The sequence below is a fragment of the Chiloscyllium plagiosum genome, chromosome 30 (assembly GCF_004010195.1).
Source record: "Chiloscyllium plagiosum isolate BGI_BamShark_2017 chromosome 30, ASM401019v2, whole genome shotgun sequence".
Taxonomy (NCBI): Eukaryota; Metazoa; Chordata; class Chondrichthyes; order Orectolobiformes; family Hemiscylliidae; genus Chiloscyllium; species Chiloscyllium plagiosum.
In genome coordinates this window covers 44,597,007-44,612,957 of record NC_057739.1, presented here as the reverse complement: position 1 = coordinate 44,612,957, position 15,951 = coordinate 44,597,007, and the positions used below count along the sequence as shown (strand labels likewise).

Below are 15,951 nucleotides of genomic sequence, written 5' to 3'. Positions count from 1 at the left end.
TTTTGTTGCAAACGTTTCGTCCCTTGGCTAGGCGACATCATCAGTGCTTGGGAGCCTCCTGCGAGGCGCTTCTTTGTTGTTTCCTCCGGTGTTTATAGTGGTCTGTCCCTGCCGCTTCCGGTTGTCAGTTTCAGCTGTCCGCTGTAGTGGTTGGTTTATTGGGTCCAGGTCGATATGTTTTTTGATGGAGTTTGTGGATGAGTGCCATGCTTCTAGGAATTCCCTGGCTGTTCTTTGTCTGGCTTGCCCTATGATAGTAGTGTTGTCCCAGTTGAATTCATGTTGCTTGTTGTCTGCGTGTGTGGCTACTAGGGATAGCTGGTCGTGTCGTTTCGTGGCTAGTTGATGTTCGTGGATGCGGGTCGTTAGCTGTCTTCCTGTTTGTCCTATATAGTGTTTTGTGCAGTCCGTGCATGGGATTTTGTAACTACATTAGTTTTGCTCATGTTGGGTATCGGGTCCTTCGTTCTGGTGATTTGTTGTCTGAGGGTGGCTGTTGGTTTGTGTGCTGTTATGAGTCCTAGTGGTCGCAGTAGTCTGGCTGTCATTTCAGAGATGTTCTACCATACATCAAGAACATCTCTGAAATGACAGCCAGACTACTGCGACCACTAGGACTTATAACAGCACACAAACCAACAGCCACACTCAGACAACATCTCACCAGAACGAAGGACCCGATACCCAGCATGAGCAAAACTAATGTAGTGTACAAAATCCCATGCAAGGACTGCACAAAACACTATATAGACAGCTAACGATCCGCATCCACGAACATCAACTAGCCACGAAACGACACGACCAGCTATCCCTAGTAGCTGCACACGTAGACGACAAGCAACATGAATTTGACTGGGACAACACTACCACCATTATAGGGCAAGCGAAACAAAGAACAGCCAGGGAATTCCTAGAAGCATGGCACTCCTCCACAAACTCCATCAACAAACACATCGACCTGGACCCAATATACCGGCCACTACAGCGGACAGCTGAAACTGACAACCGGAAGCGGCAGGGACAGGCCACTATAAATGCCGGAGGAAACACCACAGAAGCGCTTCACAGGAGGCTCCCAAGCACTGAGGATGTCACCAAGACAGGGGACGAAACGTTTGCAACAAAAACTTCCAGCTCGGCGAACAGAACCACAGCAGGTTTCCTTCCCATAAGGACAGTGGTATGATGTGTACCTATGATCCCGCAGTATTAGCCTGGATCCCCAGCTTCATCACCCAGTGACATTACCACTCTCTCCTCCCAATATGGAGCTTTTGCACACTTTTCAAATCCTTGTGTAGCAAAAATTTATCACCTTTTGATTTAAAATTATTATTTGAACTAGCACCTACTGCTTTTTGAAGAAGGCTATTTCACCCCTCTACGTTCGCTCCTCCACCCTCCCCAAATCCCCCACTCCCTCAAGTGAGAAACTGCTTCCTAATTTCTCTCCTGAATGGCCTTCTCAGCTCTTAAGGTTATATCCCATTATCCTGTACTCTCACGAAGAAAATATCTTATCAACTCCTTTCAAAATCCTGTAAACCCCCGGTCAACTTCTATATTCGAGAGATGACACATCTATTTCATGTAATTGTTCTTCAAGATCTAATCTTCGGAGTACTTTATATTGTTGTAGGAAAACTTACTTTCCATTATATTCTGGCTTTCTTATTATACAGGTATCCCCTGCTTTTCAAACATTTGCTTTACGCAATTTCGCTTTTATAAAAGACGTACGTTAGTACCTGTTTTCATGAATCTGAAGAGGATTTTTGCTTTTACGAGAAAAGGTGATAATTTTTCCCCATATAAATCACACACCTTTGCTTTATGCAATTTCCAGCTTATGATGGTTCCCAGTAAACCTATCTACTTTCAAATAGTGGGGGCTACCTATATAAAACATAGTCCACTCCCTTTCAGATGTGACCTTTACCATCCAGAGGACAAGGGCAGTAGATACATCGAAACACCACTGCCTACCTGCAAGCTCTCTTCCAGACACATTTCATCCAAAATTGCCATTCCTTTCCCATCAATCGGTCCAAGTCCTGAAACACCCCTCCACTTAGGGTTACCTACTCCCCAAGGGCTATAGTGGTTCATGGTGGCAACTCACCAGCATTTTCTCCAAAGCACTTAGGGGTGGGAAACAGCTGGTGGCTTCAAGTCATTCTCAAATCCGATGAACAAATGAAAAAAAAAGCTTAAGTCATCTTTTTGCACCTCGCTACAATTTTATAGTTCGGGAAAGACTGGAGTGATCCTAGTGCAGATCCTATAGAGATCATACGCCACAAATATCACACTCTTCCCACACTTGCTTTAGAAACTATTGTCACACTATAATAACCATGAACTTAACAAATGGATTCTGATCCTTTTTTACCTGGCTTCTCATTCTTGTGTAGTCGGACGGTAACCCGTAAACCAGGTTGGAGCTGTCGGTCGATCTGTACCTCCTAATTCCAATTAATAAAACAGAAGTGAGTAAGAAAAGGGAGGTGGAAGAGTCCCACTTAGTAAAATGTACAAGAGAAAAAAAACTTGTAGAGCGGCTAGAGTTGGATAAATTTGCCAGTCCATTCATTGCACAGAATGAGCTAAATGACTTTGGAATTCTATAATACAAGAAGCTTTCATAGAATTATTGAACTGCGACTGGATTTACATTTGGTTCAGGAACACATACAACTCTCCGGTCAGTGAAAATCCTAACAGCATGACAGACATATACTGAAAGCAAGAGCTAAAAAGCAAACAATTAAGTTTTTACTGAAAGTTTTTCAAGAATTCAAATTCCATGCCATCCTTTGTAACAGGCCTAGATTGCTCTGCACAAACCTTTCTCATGCCACAGTTTACAAATGATCCTTTCTGGAGTTTACTGGGCCGATCAACAACCACTCCCTCACGGTATTCAGATTGCTCATCCATCCTCATGTGGTGTGGACTATCGAGTGGATTCAGGAGGCCTGGAACAAGCACAACCACAGACCATTTAGCCCAGCAAGTTTATGCAACCTAACACGCTTCATCCTAACCAAATCAACTTGTCCTTCTGTGCTTTTATCCTTCATGCTCTTACCTAGCTTCCCCCTTAGAACGCATCTACACTATTTGTCCTAACTAGTCCCCGTGGTAACAAGGTTATGTTCTGAACACTCTCTCAGTAAAGAGGCTTTTTCCAAATTCCATGTTCAGTACATTAACAATATACAAAGTACCCTTTGAATTCAGAGACTTTACCAAAGCACTTTTGTTGTTACTCCAGCCATGTGACAGTCAATAACAGTGAGAAAATAAAAGACCAACTAATCTGGTTTTGAGAGTTGATCAATGTTCCCTCTAAGCTGCACAGCAATCGGGTGCAGACACAGCGACATCCAGTTCCAGAGGTCACTGCCACACATACACCTTGCAGGTCCACATAATGGCAGGACAAAAATAGAGGGAACATAGATCAGAGCATGGGTAGAACTTCCTTCCTCTTGGAACAGTGCCATTGGATCTTATACTTCCACCTGAGGGGACATCTCATTTAAAAGAACACACCTCTTAACGGTGTAGCACTCCCTCAGACCAACAATGAAATGTTATCCTGGATTTGATGCTCAAACTCTGGCGTTGGGCTTGAATCACAATGTTTTGATTCTGAGGAGAGAATGCTAACAGCAAGCCAAAGCCAATAACTTAAGAAGTTTGAACACAAAGTAGGAAGACATAGCAGTAGCACAGAAACCTGATCTTTCACTTTACATTCCTGCATTCATGGATTTAAGTCAGTCTATACTTCAAATCACTACTCTGCTGTTCCATTTTTAATTGGCTCTATTCACTTCAGGTGAAGCAAGGCATCCAAGTTCAGATAGAGACATGTGCTCAAAAACTGGACAGATCTTAACCCTTCAGTTGCAGAGTTTGGTCACTGCTCCTCATCAACAATAATCCTCACAGTTAAGTGGAAATTCACAGCTCTGACATTCGACTGTCATTCGATGCTGGTACAGGAACAAAGGAAATGCTAACCAGTTACAAACATTCAGTGCCATCTGAAGTACAATTATGAATAGCTTTGTAGAGATCAAATTATACAGCACCGAAAAAGGCTAGTGCACCCATTCTATGAAAGCCATCCAGTTAGCTCTACTCTGCTGTCTCCCACAGTCCTACAAATCCTTTTCTTCAAGAATTTATCCAATTTTCTTCTTGCAAGTTAATAATGCACCTGCCTCCACTGGCCCACAATGTTCGGTCACCGTGTTTAAAGTGTTATTGTCATAAATAATGTATGTGCAATCACTTTAAACATTAGTCAGAACAACAATGTGTTGAAGTGAATAAGTCTCCCGTTATTTGTGTGTTTGGTTTTCCAGATTAACTTACCTGCAAATTGCAGATCCTGATGTTTTGGAAAAAAGGATTTCCTAAGGTACCTGGTTACATACAATGGAAAGATCACTTTACAGTTGAGTCTTAATCATACAGATGCTGAAAATGATCAACTATATTAGAAATCACTTCTCAGGTTTTTAAAAAAAAATAACCAAACTAGTGCTTCTGCGTATTTTACAAGTAAACCAAGCAATGCAAGGTAAGGGGCAACACTGGGACAAGAATGGATACTCCAAATGTGTACTCTACTATTGTGTTTCACCCAATGGTAAGTTCACTGAAATGCAACGAATGGTTGGTTTTTACCAGTGAGTGAAGAGCTATGGCAGGGAGATCGACTGGGAAAAAACAATCCTAATGCCATATAAAGAACAGGATTTGGACAATCACTTCTATGATGCAGAAGTCTCCATTTATGGGCAGCACAGTGGCACAGTGGTTAGCACTGCTGCCTCACAGCACCAGAGGCCCGGGTTCAATTCCTGCCTCAGGCAACTGTCTGTGTGGAGTTTGCACATTCTCCCTGTGTCTGCGTGGGTTTCCTCCAGGTGCTCCGGTTTCCTCCCACAGTCTAAAGATATGCAGGTCAGGTGAATTGGCCATGCTAAATTGCCCGTAGTGTTAGGTGAAGGGGTAAATGTAGGGGAATGGGTCTGGATGGGTTGCTCTTCGGAGGGTCGGTGTGGACTTGTTGGGCCAAAGGGTCCGTTTCCACACTAAGTAATCTAATTGCTGGCAATAACTACCTTTAGTTAACTAAGCTTTGACCTCTGTCTAGGCCACTCCAAGCAGCTGCTTGGGCCCAGGTTCTGCAAATTAGTATAAGTATTTCCTAAAGATATAGATGGAGGCAGAATAGCAGCATCTCATTCAAACTCCCGAGTTCATTTGCTTCTGTCAGCTTGCCTTTTTGCTTTTTCTTCTTTTTCCTCTTTTCTTTAAAGTCTTTTGCTTTGATGAGGCATTGGTGACAGGCCCTAGCCAAGCACGTTACAGGACCTGGCTGCAGCACCGGCTGTTAAAGAATCAGAGGCAGCAAGCACTCAGCTCCTCCTGAGACTCCAGGCGCTGGTGTTTGCCTGGAAATAAAACTTTAATACCCGGACGGTTCTTGGCCTTATTCAAAGTTTGTGCGAAGATTTGTAGCTCGGGTGCTCGTTGTTGTGGTTCTGTTCGCCGAGCTGGAAGTTTTTGTTGCAAACGTTTCGTCCCCTGGCTAGGCGATATCATCAGTGCTTGGGAGCCTCCTGTGAAGCGCTTCTCCACAAACTCCATCAACAAACACATCGACCTGGACCCAATATACCAACCACTACAGCGGACAGCTGAAACTGACAACCGGAAGCAGCAGGGACAGACCACTATAAACACCGGAGAAAACATCAAAAAAGCATTTCGCAGGAGGCTCCCAAGCACTGATGATGTCGCCTAGCCAGGGGACGAAACATTTGCAACAAAAACTTCCAGCTCGGCGAACAGAACCACAACTTGGCCTTGTTTCCTTTATTTCTGCTGGTTTTTTTTAAAAATTCCAGTTTTGAAATCAAGTGCCTAACCAAGATGGCGTGGGAGAATGGCAACTTTGTACACTTTTCCCTGTATTCTTAAAACGGAGTACATGTGGCAATAAAATCTAATTCTTAAATGTCTGTCTGTCTCTCTACATCCTTTTAGACACACCTCTTCTCCATATAGCCCCTCCTCCAGCTGTACCATTTACAGATTCTGCTTCTGAAAAATGTCCAGCATTGATTTGTAATGAGAGGAACTACACGAATTCTGTGCTCAATTTTTAAGAAAACCAATGCTTCATTTTTGCTCCCAAGAGACTCACTGTGGACATTCGAGGTACTGCAGAATTCGTGCAAGCTGCACACTGGCATGTCCTTTTCTCCCAATTCCTCGAAATTCACCTTCTACACTCCTGTAGTCAAACAGAAAAACAAATTTCAATCCAGCACTGTAAATAAATCCCAACTTTCTATATTCCATTCAAATGACTATCATTGGTAAAGGCACTATATAAATGCAAATTATTAAATATGGCTCTCAATAGTGGAAATGTGAAAACTTTCATTGTTTTTGGAACCTGCTTTGGATCTCAACCCACCTAAAATATCTTTAGCCCAGGGGAACACAGTAAATTCTTTCCTCCCATATCATTCCTCCTTGCCAAGTTTCTCAATTCTATACGCAAGCTCTCTCCCGGACAATGACGACTCCTCACACACCCCCATTGCCACAAGATGTGGGAGACTCCCAGGGGACCTTGTCAAGCATAGATGGTCTGATTGACTTGTTTAAACTATGAAAAGGATTAAACAGAATGGATATAAACACTACACCCACCAGTACAGGAGCCTAGAGCGAGGACTAAAATTAACTTAAGCAATGAGGAAGAGAAATTGGGAAGCTGTTCTTTCAGAAGGGAATCAAGTTTAAAAGTAGGGAAGCATTGCTGCAGCTGTGGAGGGCCTGATGAGACTGCATTTGGGGTATTATGTCCAGTTTTGCTCTCCTTACGTAGGAATGAACATAACTGTATTAGAAGCAATTTAGAGAAGGTTCACTCAACAGACTCCCGAGATGAAGATGTCAGTGTTATAATCTGATAGGGTCTGACCTCTTACCCACTGAAATTTCACAGAACAAGGGGAGATCTGATTCACACACAAATTTAGAAATTCACTCCACCAAAAGGGTGTGGAAGCTGAGACAACTGAATATTTCAAAGTTGAGACGGTGTTATGTATTTGTCTGGAACAAAATGAGTCAAGGACAGGTACGCAAAACTGAGGTACAGCTCCTACTGAACGGGAGGACAGGCTTGAAGAACTGAGTGGCCTCCTAATCTTCTTTGTTCATGTGTACAGGAGAGGGGGTGGAACAACCAGGGCTATCAGCGCCATTCTCCCAAGCATGCAAGAAACACGAGTGGAGCTCACAGCTGGCCCTGAGCTCCAAGATAGTGCTAGTTAAAGTAGGAACTTTTGAATATTTGATGCTCCAAGAAATTGAAGTATTTGATAGAAGGAAATGCCACATTTGTTTGGTAACTAACACCAATGAATGGTCTTACTTTTCATCATCTCCCTGTTCACCAAAGACGACAATTTCATCCACACAGAACACAGTGCAGGCACGCGCTATCTGACCAGCTAAGTATGTCCTGAGCTCTGGAGATTGGGCATTGTCCAGAACTGACCCTGGTAATGCCACACTAACAGTATACAGGCGACCTGGAAAATATAAAGGATACAGTCAGTGCCTTCAAAGTGGATCAACGTATAAAACATTTTAACACATCTTCACTCAGATAACTACATTGAAAACGTACTTGTGTAAAGTAGGCAACTAGCCTGTCGCAAACAAACATGCCTCAAGCAGCAATTCTGAAAACAAGATTGAACCACTAAGCAATAAAACATGTACCTGGCCTCCTCACAGAACATCATGCAGCATCAGTCGATGGCGCTTTTAAGTGATAAGCTTAAAAATGAACAAATGGACTTGAAATACTGTGAACAGTTTTGCACACCTTACCCAAGGAAACAAACTAGCATTAGAGACAGTCCAGAGAAGTTGACCCTGGTATGCACTCATTGAAGTTTAGAAGAATGAAAGATGACCTCAGTGAAAACTACAAATATTCTCAGAGGACTTTACAGGGTAGATGTGGAAAAGTTATTTCTTCATGTGGAATAGTCCAGGACAAGAGGGCATAAACTCCAGAATCAGGGGATGCCCATTTTTGAGGGAGAGGGAGAGGGAGAGGGATAAGGAATTTCTTCTTTCAGACAGTAGTGAATCAGTGGAATTCTATGCTGCAGAGGCTGGGTCATTAATATTTTCAAGATTGAGATAGACAGATTTTTAATTAAAAAGGGAACCAAGGCTGATGGGAAGGCGGCAGGGAAGTGGAGTTGAAGATGATCAGATCAGACATGATCTCACTGAACAGCGGAGCAGACACTACAGGCTGAAAGGCCTACTTCCACTCCTATGTCTTGTGGTCTTTTTTAAACCACATTGTACTGACCTTTAAGGATTACATTATTGGCATAAACACTAGTGATGCAGCAGCAGAAAGCGCTGGAAGATGAGACACTAGTCCATGCACAGATGTCTCTAAGAGCTGAACCCCACAAGACGTAGGCATTTGTTGGGACAAGGTGAAGAATCATGTTCCCTGCCCATCCACTCAGCCTGGATATGGTGAGAGACACCGGATGTCTCACCTAGCAAGGAAAGAACAATGCAAAATACGGGCAGGTTTTGTGATATTTTGGAGATGAACCTTTTTGGTCGGTCTTTTCCTCCAAAACTTCCTGTGCTTTCTCTTTCTCTGCCCTCTGTTTCTCAAGTTTCTTCAAGAGTTTAAATTCTTTCAGCTGCTTTATCTTCTGCTTTCCTGGAGGCAAAAAGAAAATGTACAATTAACATATCTTTTTACACCACAGATAGCACTGTTCAACTCATCATATAAGAGGGGGGAAAGTGAGGACTGCAGATGCTGGAGATCAGAGCTGAAAATGTGCTGCTGGAAAAATGCAGCAGGTCAGGCAGCATCCCGGCCTGTCTCCCCAATATAGAGGAGGCCACACCGGCTGCAGCGGATGCAGTAGATGATGTGGGTGGAGGTGCAGGTGAATCTGTGGCGGATATGGAAGTTTCCTTTGGGGCCTTGGAGAGAAGTGAGGGGGGAGGTGTGGGCGCAAGTGTTGCACCTCCTGCGGTTGCAAGGGAAGGTGCCGGGAGTGGAGGTTGGGTCGGTGGGGGGTGTGGATCTGACAAGGGAGTCGCGGAGGGAGTGGTCTCTACGGAAAGCTGATAGGGGAGGGGAGGGAAATATATCCTTGGTGCTGGGTCTGTTTGGAGGTGGCGGAAGTGACGGCGGATGATGGGCTGTACATGGAGATTGGTGGGGTGGTAGGTGAGGATCAGTGGGGTTCTGTCCTGGTGGCGGTTGGAGGGGCGGGCTCAAGGGCGGAGGAGCGGGAAGTGGAGGAGATGCGGGGGAGGGCACCGCCGCCCACGTCGGGGGGGAAATTGCGGTCCTTCCCCTGCAACCGCAGGAGGTGCAAGACTTGCGCCCACACCTCCCCCCTCACTTCTCTCCAAGGCCCCAAAGGAAATTTCCATATCCGCCACAGATTCACCTGTACCTTCACACATATCATCTATTGCATCCTTTGGCCCCAAAGGAAACTTCCATATCCGCCACAGATTCACCTGTACCTTCACACATATCATCTATTGCATCCTTTGGCCCCAAAGGAAACTTCCATATCCGCCACAGATTCACCTGTACCTTCACACATATCATCTATTGCATCCTTTGGCCCCAAAGGAAACTTCCATATCCGCCACAGATTCACCTGTACCTTCACACATATCATCTATTGCATCCTTTGGCCCCAAAGGAAACTTCCATATCCGCCACAGATTCACCTGTACCTTCACACATATCATCTATTGCATCCTTTGGCCCCAAAGGAAACTTCCATATCCGCCACAGATTCACCTGTACCTTCACACATATCATCTATTGCATCCTTTGGCCCCAAAGGAAACTTCCATATCCGCCACAGATTCACCTGCACCTCCACACACATCATCTATTGCATCCTCTGCACCCGATGTGGCCTCCTCTATATTGGGGAGACAGGCCGCCTACTTGCGGAGCGTTTCAGAGAACACCTCTGGGACACCCGGACCAACCAACCCAACCACCCTGTGGCTCAACACTTCAACTCCCCCTCCTACTCCACCAAGGACATGCAGGCCCTTGGACTCCTCCATCGCCAGACCATAGCATCATGACGGTTGGAGGAAGAGCGCTTCATCTTCCGCCTAGGAACCCTCCAACCACAAGGGATGAACTCAGATTTCTCCAGTTTCTCCACACCTTCTCATTGGTGAATACAATGCAAAATACTCATTAAGGACCTCACACACTTTCTCTGGCTCCATGTGTAAATTTCCTTCTTTGTCCTTGTGAACACAGCCCAGCCATCATGAAAACCATTGACTCATCTACATGTCCTGCAGCCTCAGGAAAGTAGCCAACATAATCAAAGATATCTCCCACCTCAGTTATTCTCTCTTCCATTAGGCGGAAGGTACAAAAGCTTGAAAACATTTACCGACAGATTTAAAAACAGCTGCTTCCCCGCTGTTATCAGACTTCTGAACGGTCCTCCCATATTAGAGTTCATCTTTCTCTCCACCTTCTCTGCAGCTTTAACACCAGATTCTGCATTCTGTTCTATTACCCTGATGTACCTATGTAAGGCATTGATAGCACACAAAACAATACTTTTCACTATCTCAGTACATGTGACAATAATAATTTAAATCAAAATTGAGTCATTTCCCTAGCTACCTTCTTGCTCCCAAAATATGAATAAAACACCTTGGGATTCTCCTTATTCCTCCTTGCTAAGGACATTTCATGGCCCTGTTTAGCCTACAACGTTCCTCATTTAAATTCTTTCCTGCTTTCTTTATATTCCTCAAGAGGCTTGTATGATTTCAGTTTCCTAAACCTTACATGTGCTTCTTTATTCTTTTTAACTGCTGAATATTTCTAGCATACTCTACATTTATTTCAGATTTTTGCTACCTGTTGTTTTGTGATTTTCTACAATGACATTATGCCTCCAACACCATTGTGTAAATGAGCACTCACTCCTCCAATATTTTCTTGCTAATGGTTTACAGTGTTGCAGCCTGAATCTAAACAGGTAACCTCCTTACCTGTCACCCAGCGGCAGCATTTTTTAGATTAGATTACTTACAGTGTGGCAACAGGCCCTTTGGCCTAACAAGTCCACACTGACCCGCCGAAGGGCAACCCACCCATACCCCTACATTTACCCCTTACCTAACACTATGGGCAATTTAGCATGACCAATTCACCTGACCTGCACATCTTTGGACTGTGGGAGGAAACCAGAGCACCCGGAGGAAACCCACGCAGACACGAGGAGAATGTGCAAACTCCACACAGTCAGTCGCCTGAGTCAGGAAGGAGATGTGTAAAACCACCTTGAAAGGTGGTTCCATCAGACACTTTTTTCTTCCCCTTCTATTTGGCCAGTCTTTTCTTAAGGCCTCCTGCACTTAACTGCATGGCCAGGGATTTTTGGAGGCCAGAAAAAACGCTTCAAGGCCACCTCAACGACTGTGGGAGAAAACTCAATGTCCTCAAATTCTTGGGAATCACTTGCTCAGAACTGTCCAAACTGGAGAGGCATCATTCATGAAGGTGCCAGCCATTTCAAACAACTCTGACCGGTCCACACAGAGGCCAAGTGCAAACAGCACAGGCAATGACGTCCACCCATACACCTCTTTAAACATAGTGCCACATATGTGATGGGGTGTGTGTATCCAATATGGAACTGTTAGTCATCTCATGATCCACAACCCTAGAATGGAAGAAAATTATCCCTCGATTTCAAGGGACTGCCGAAGAAAAGGGGGCGATGAGGTACATTGCTATAGGGCAGGCAACCAAAGATAGAACCCATCCTATTCTCTCAGCTACAGGTGAATGGCAGGATATAGACATATCAAAACACAAGAGGGAAACATCAGTTAAAATTAGAATGAAGGCAGGATCAGTAGAAATGTAAAATATAACAGAAAAATTAAACACTCACTGGCTTCTTTCGATTTCCTCCAGTCAATTCTGGTCATTCCATCCTTAAAAGAGGACCAAGTCAGTGATTTTTACCATGTTGAACAATGGAACTTCAAAACAAATTTAAGCACGCAATTTACTGAAACACATGATGCAGAGAAGGATACATGTACATTCTTCAGCTGCAATGTTTTTAGTTTATTCCAAAGAATAAATTGATAATTCTATTTGTGTCACAATACTGTATTAAAGAAAAGCTGAGTACTGACAATTAAAGACACTCAAATATAACTTTTTTTCTTGGTTTGTAGTTTTTTTAACACTTTCTGAACATGCAAATAACACAACATCAAATGTAAGGATTATTGACAGCAATAGAAAGTGACCACATCAGGGCTTCAATGACTTGTCTCAGTCAATTCTGAACATTTATTTGTTGTTGTATTAGTGAACAATCAGTTTAATTGCATAGGAATTCAAATGGAATTCTGCCACTCACAATGTTAACCAAATCCTTAATGTGTTTAAAATTAACAATGTTCACAATGGAAAATGCTGGAAATAATTGGCTGGCTAGCAGCATCTATGAAGAGAGTTAAAAATCACACAACACCAGGTTATAGTCCAACAGGTTTAATTAGAAGTACACTAGCTTTCGGAGCGACGCTCCTTCATCGGGCAATCACCTGATGAAGGTGCGTTGTTCCGAAAGCTAGCGTACTTCTAATTAAACCTGTTGGACTATAACCTGGTGTTGTGTGATTTTTAACTTTATACACCCCAGTCCAACACCGGCATCTCCAAATCTGTGAAGAGAGAAATGGTTAATGATTCATATCAAGGGCCTTTCATCAGAAGTGAGAAAAGATAGAAACTTAATAGACCGTAAACAAGACAGCAGCGGGATCAAAGGGAAAGGACTATGACAGAGAGGACGACAGGACTGATTTGATAACAAAGGGAGTGGCAACAGAACAAGTAAAGGAAACAAAACACATGTTTACAGGAGGCAAAAAGGGAAAAATGAACAGCTGCTGTCTGAAAGCAAAGTAAGGGTAACAGCAAAACCAAGGCTTGCAATAATTGCAGGAGAGAAGCGATCAGTGACAGTCATTGAGATGCTTGCTTGTTATTTGGTATAGGAGGCATGGTCTGGGGGTGAGGAGATGGTAGAAAGTATCAGAGATGGTGCTTGGCTTCTGTCAAGTTATGTTCAGTTGCTAGATTACAACAGCATCCTCTTGTCAGCACATTTGATGAAAATGTTAGGATCTGAGCCAACGTAAGAGTGCTGCAAGTTCAGAGGCAGACAGGCTAGAGTGCAAGAGAGGAGCAAGGAAATTGAGAGAGATGAAGTCACACTGGAGGTTCTCAACAATAAAGATCTAAACAGGGGCAAGGGATAAGGGAGGGAGGTACATATCTATCAAATTTATGATATACACAATCACACCAAACATATTTTCCAGGTTAATAAACAGTGAATGTATTAGAGGGAGAAACAAGAAAGTGTAAGAATAGGACAAAAGGTTTCAAATTCCAAAGAAAATAACTCATATTTATGAAGTATTTTTCACAGCTTCAGAATATACTTTTGAAGTACAGTTACTGTACTGTACAGCACAGAAATGCATCACCAACTTGTGCACAGGAAGGTTGAGCTGACAGCAAACTGATAATGTTGGTTGAGGGGAGTCAGAATTGACAGGAATGACAATGGGATCTTATACATCCATTTGAAGGGGTGAACAGGATCCTGCTTAACAACTTATACAGATGACAGTGCAGCGTTCTTTCAGTACTGCACTGAGAGTAGGATTATTTCTTTCTCCACTAATGCTACAAGACCTGCTGAAATTCTTCAGCACCTTGCTTTTAGTGCTTTGATTGATGGATAAACATTGGTCAGGATAGAACCAGGCCCCTACTCTTCAAAATACATGCCATGGGAACATTCCATCCACCCAAGCAGGCAGGACTTAAGGTCTTATCCAAAAGACAACCCCACCAACCGAAGATCAAAATCTCAGGAGCTGTAACAACTGCTATAGAAATCCATGGCTCTCATTTTTCTGGTGAAATTGAGCATCCCTCTGCTGCTGTCGGAGGGAGGGTCTGCCAAGGATGAAACTCAGTTGTCTGGACGACTAGTTGCAATGCAGAGTGATACGTATGGTGTGGATTCAATTCTTGCACTGGCTGGGGTCACCAGGAAGGACTCTCCTTCTTAACCCCACCCTTTGAGAAAGGATGTAACAGCACAACAAGGGCTGCAGAGGTGGTTCACAGGTTGACTTTGAAGTTGAGGAGGATGGCTTATAAGGAGAGTCTAAATAGACTGGGATTATATTCATTGGAATTTAGAAGAATGAGGGAGGATCTTACAGAAATACATAAAATTATGAAGGGTATAGACAAAACAGAAGTAGAAAGCATGTTTCCACTGGCAGGTGAAACTAAAGCAAAAGGGCATAGTCTCAAAATTAGAGGGTACAGATTTACAATTCCTTGAATTGAAAAGGAATTTCTTCACCCAGAGAGTTGTGAATCGATGGAATTCCCTGCCCAGTGAAGTGCTTGAGGTTTCCTCAGTAAATGTTTTTATAAGCTAAAATAGATGATTTTTTTAAACAATAAAGGAATTAAGGGTCATGGTGAGAGGGCAGGTAAGTGGAACTGAGGCCACAAGAAGATCAGCCATGATCTTACTGAATGGTGGAGCAGGCTTGAAGATCCAGATGGGCTACTCCTGCTCCTAGTTCTTACCCGAGACGTGGTGACCATTAGGTTAAAATACCACCAGTCATCTCTCAGGAGATAACACCTGTATGGTTTGGTAAGACTATGGCGACATTACCTTGGCCAGGTTCTTACGGCATGGTGATAGATACCCACCACTGAGCAGGAGGCCTGGGTTTAAATCCCACCTGCTCCAGCTGAAGGTTGATTAGAAAGTATTTCATGTTTAACCTTTAAAGAAGCCTTGCATTTGCTGTGTCTGCAAACGTGAGGCTGGGAGTGGCTCTAGTGGTAATGTAAAAACAATGACTGCAGATGCTGGAAACCAGATTCTGGATCAATGGTGCTGGAAGAGCACAGCAATTCAGGCAGCATCCGAGGAGCTTCAGCAAAATCAACGTTTCGGGCAAAAGCCCATCATCAGGAATAAAGGCATTGATCCAGAATCTAGTGGTAATGTCCCTACCTCTGAGCCAGGGGGTCCAGCTTCAAGATGCAATACAATCTCTGAACATGATGTGGAGGTGCCAGTGTTGGACTGAGGTGGACAAAGTCTAAAAAAAAAGACACAACACCAGGTTATAGTCCAACAGGTTTATTTGGAAGCGCTGCTCCTTCAGGTGGTTGACGACCTGGCAGCACTCCGAAGGATGGTGTTTCCAAATAAACCTGTTGGACTATAACCTGGTGCTGTGTGGTTTTTTTAACCTCTGAGCAGAGTATTACTGAATATCTCAATGTGAGCACCCCCTCACTCCCCCCGGCTCACTGCTGCCCTCAAGGCGCCGCTGGATCAAACTCTCTCGGAAAGCAGCTTCAGGGTGATCCCGGCCCCGGGAGAGGGAGACGGAAAGGAAACAGCTTCTCCCTGTAGCCCGGACCGACTGAGGGGGGAGGGGGGGAGGGGAGAGAGCCCCAGGTTCTCGGCCGCACTCACCTTCCGCTCTGTCCACACATTCTCCCTCTCCGCCATGTTGGCCGCACCACCTCACAGTAACGGCCGCTCCAATTGGCCGCTGGGCGAGAGCCACAAGCTCCGCTCCTATTGGTCCATCCGCTGTAACATTTGGAACCAGCTGGTGGCGCTGTCCCTGGAAAACCCCCTCCCATAAATAACCCCATCCCCCTAATTACCCCCCTCCCTCTATAGACCTATCAAAATACCA

General features: G+C 44.1%; 1 protein-coding gene across 2 annotated transcripts in view; it reads right to left on the bottom strand.

Annotated features, from left to right (window-relative positions):
* The window catches only part of spout1 (SPOUT domain containing methyltransferase 1), a 56,603-nt gene extending 40,747 nt beyond the window's left edge, over positions 1 to 15,856 (bottom strand). The window contains exons 1-8 of one of the 2 annotated variants that reach the window (XM_043720603.1): positions 15,723 to 15,856; positions 12,066 to 12,108; positions 8,696 to 8,809; positions 7,478 to 7,637; positions 6,233 to 6,322; positions 4,390 to 4,439; positions 2,848 to 2,978; positions 2,393 to 2,465 (exon numbers count right to left, since the gene is read on the bottom strand). In XM_043720603.1, the coding sequence (XP_043576538.1) occupies positions 2,393 to 2,465; positions 2,848 to 2,978; positions 4,390 to 4,439; positions 6,233 to 6,322; positions 7,478 to 7,637; positions 8,696 to 8,809; positions 12,066 to 12,108; positions 15,723 to 15,758 (697 nt within the window). In that variant the 5' untranslated portion in view covers positions 15,759 to 15,856. The remainder of the gene's footprint in view (positions 1 to 2,392; positions 2,466 to 2,847; positions 2,979 to 4,389; positions 4,440 to 6,232; positions 6,323 to 7,477; positions 7,638 to 8,695; positions 8,810 to 12,065; positions 12,109 to 15,722) is intronic. The other variant, XM_043720602.1, reaches the window with a different exon arrangement.
* Between the last annotated feature and the right edge of the window lie 95 nt (positions 15,857 to 15,951).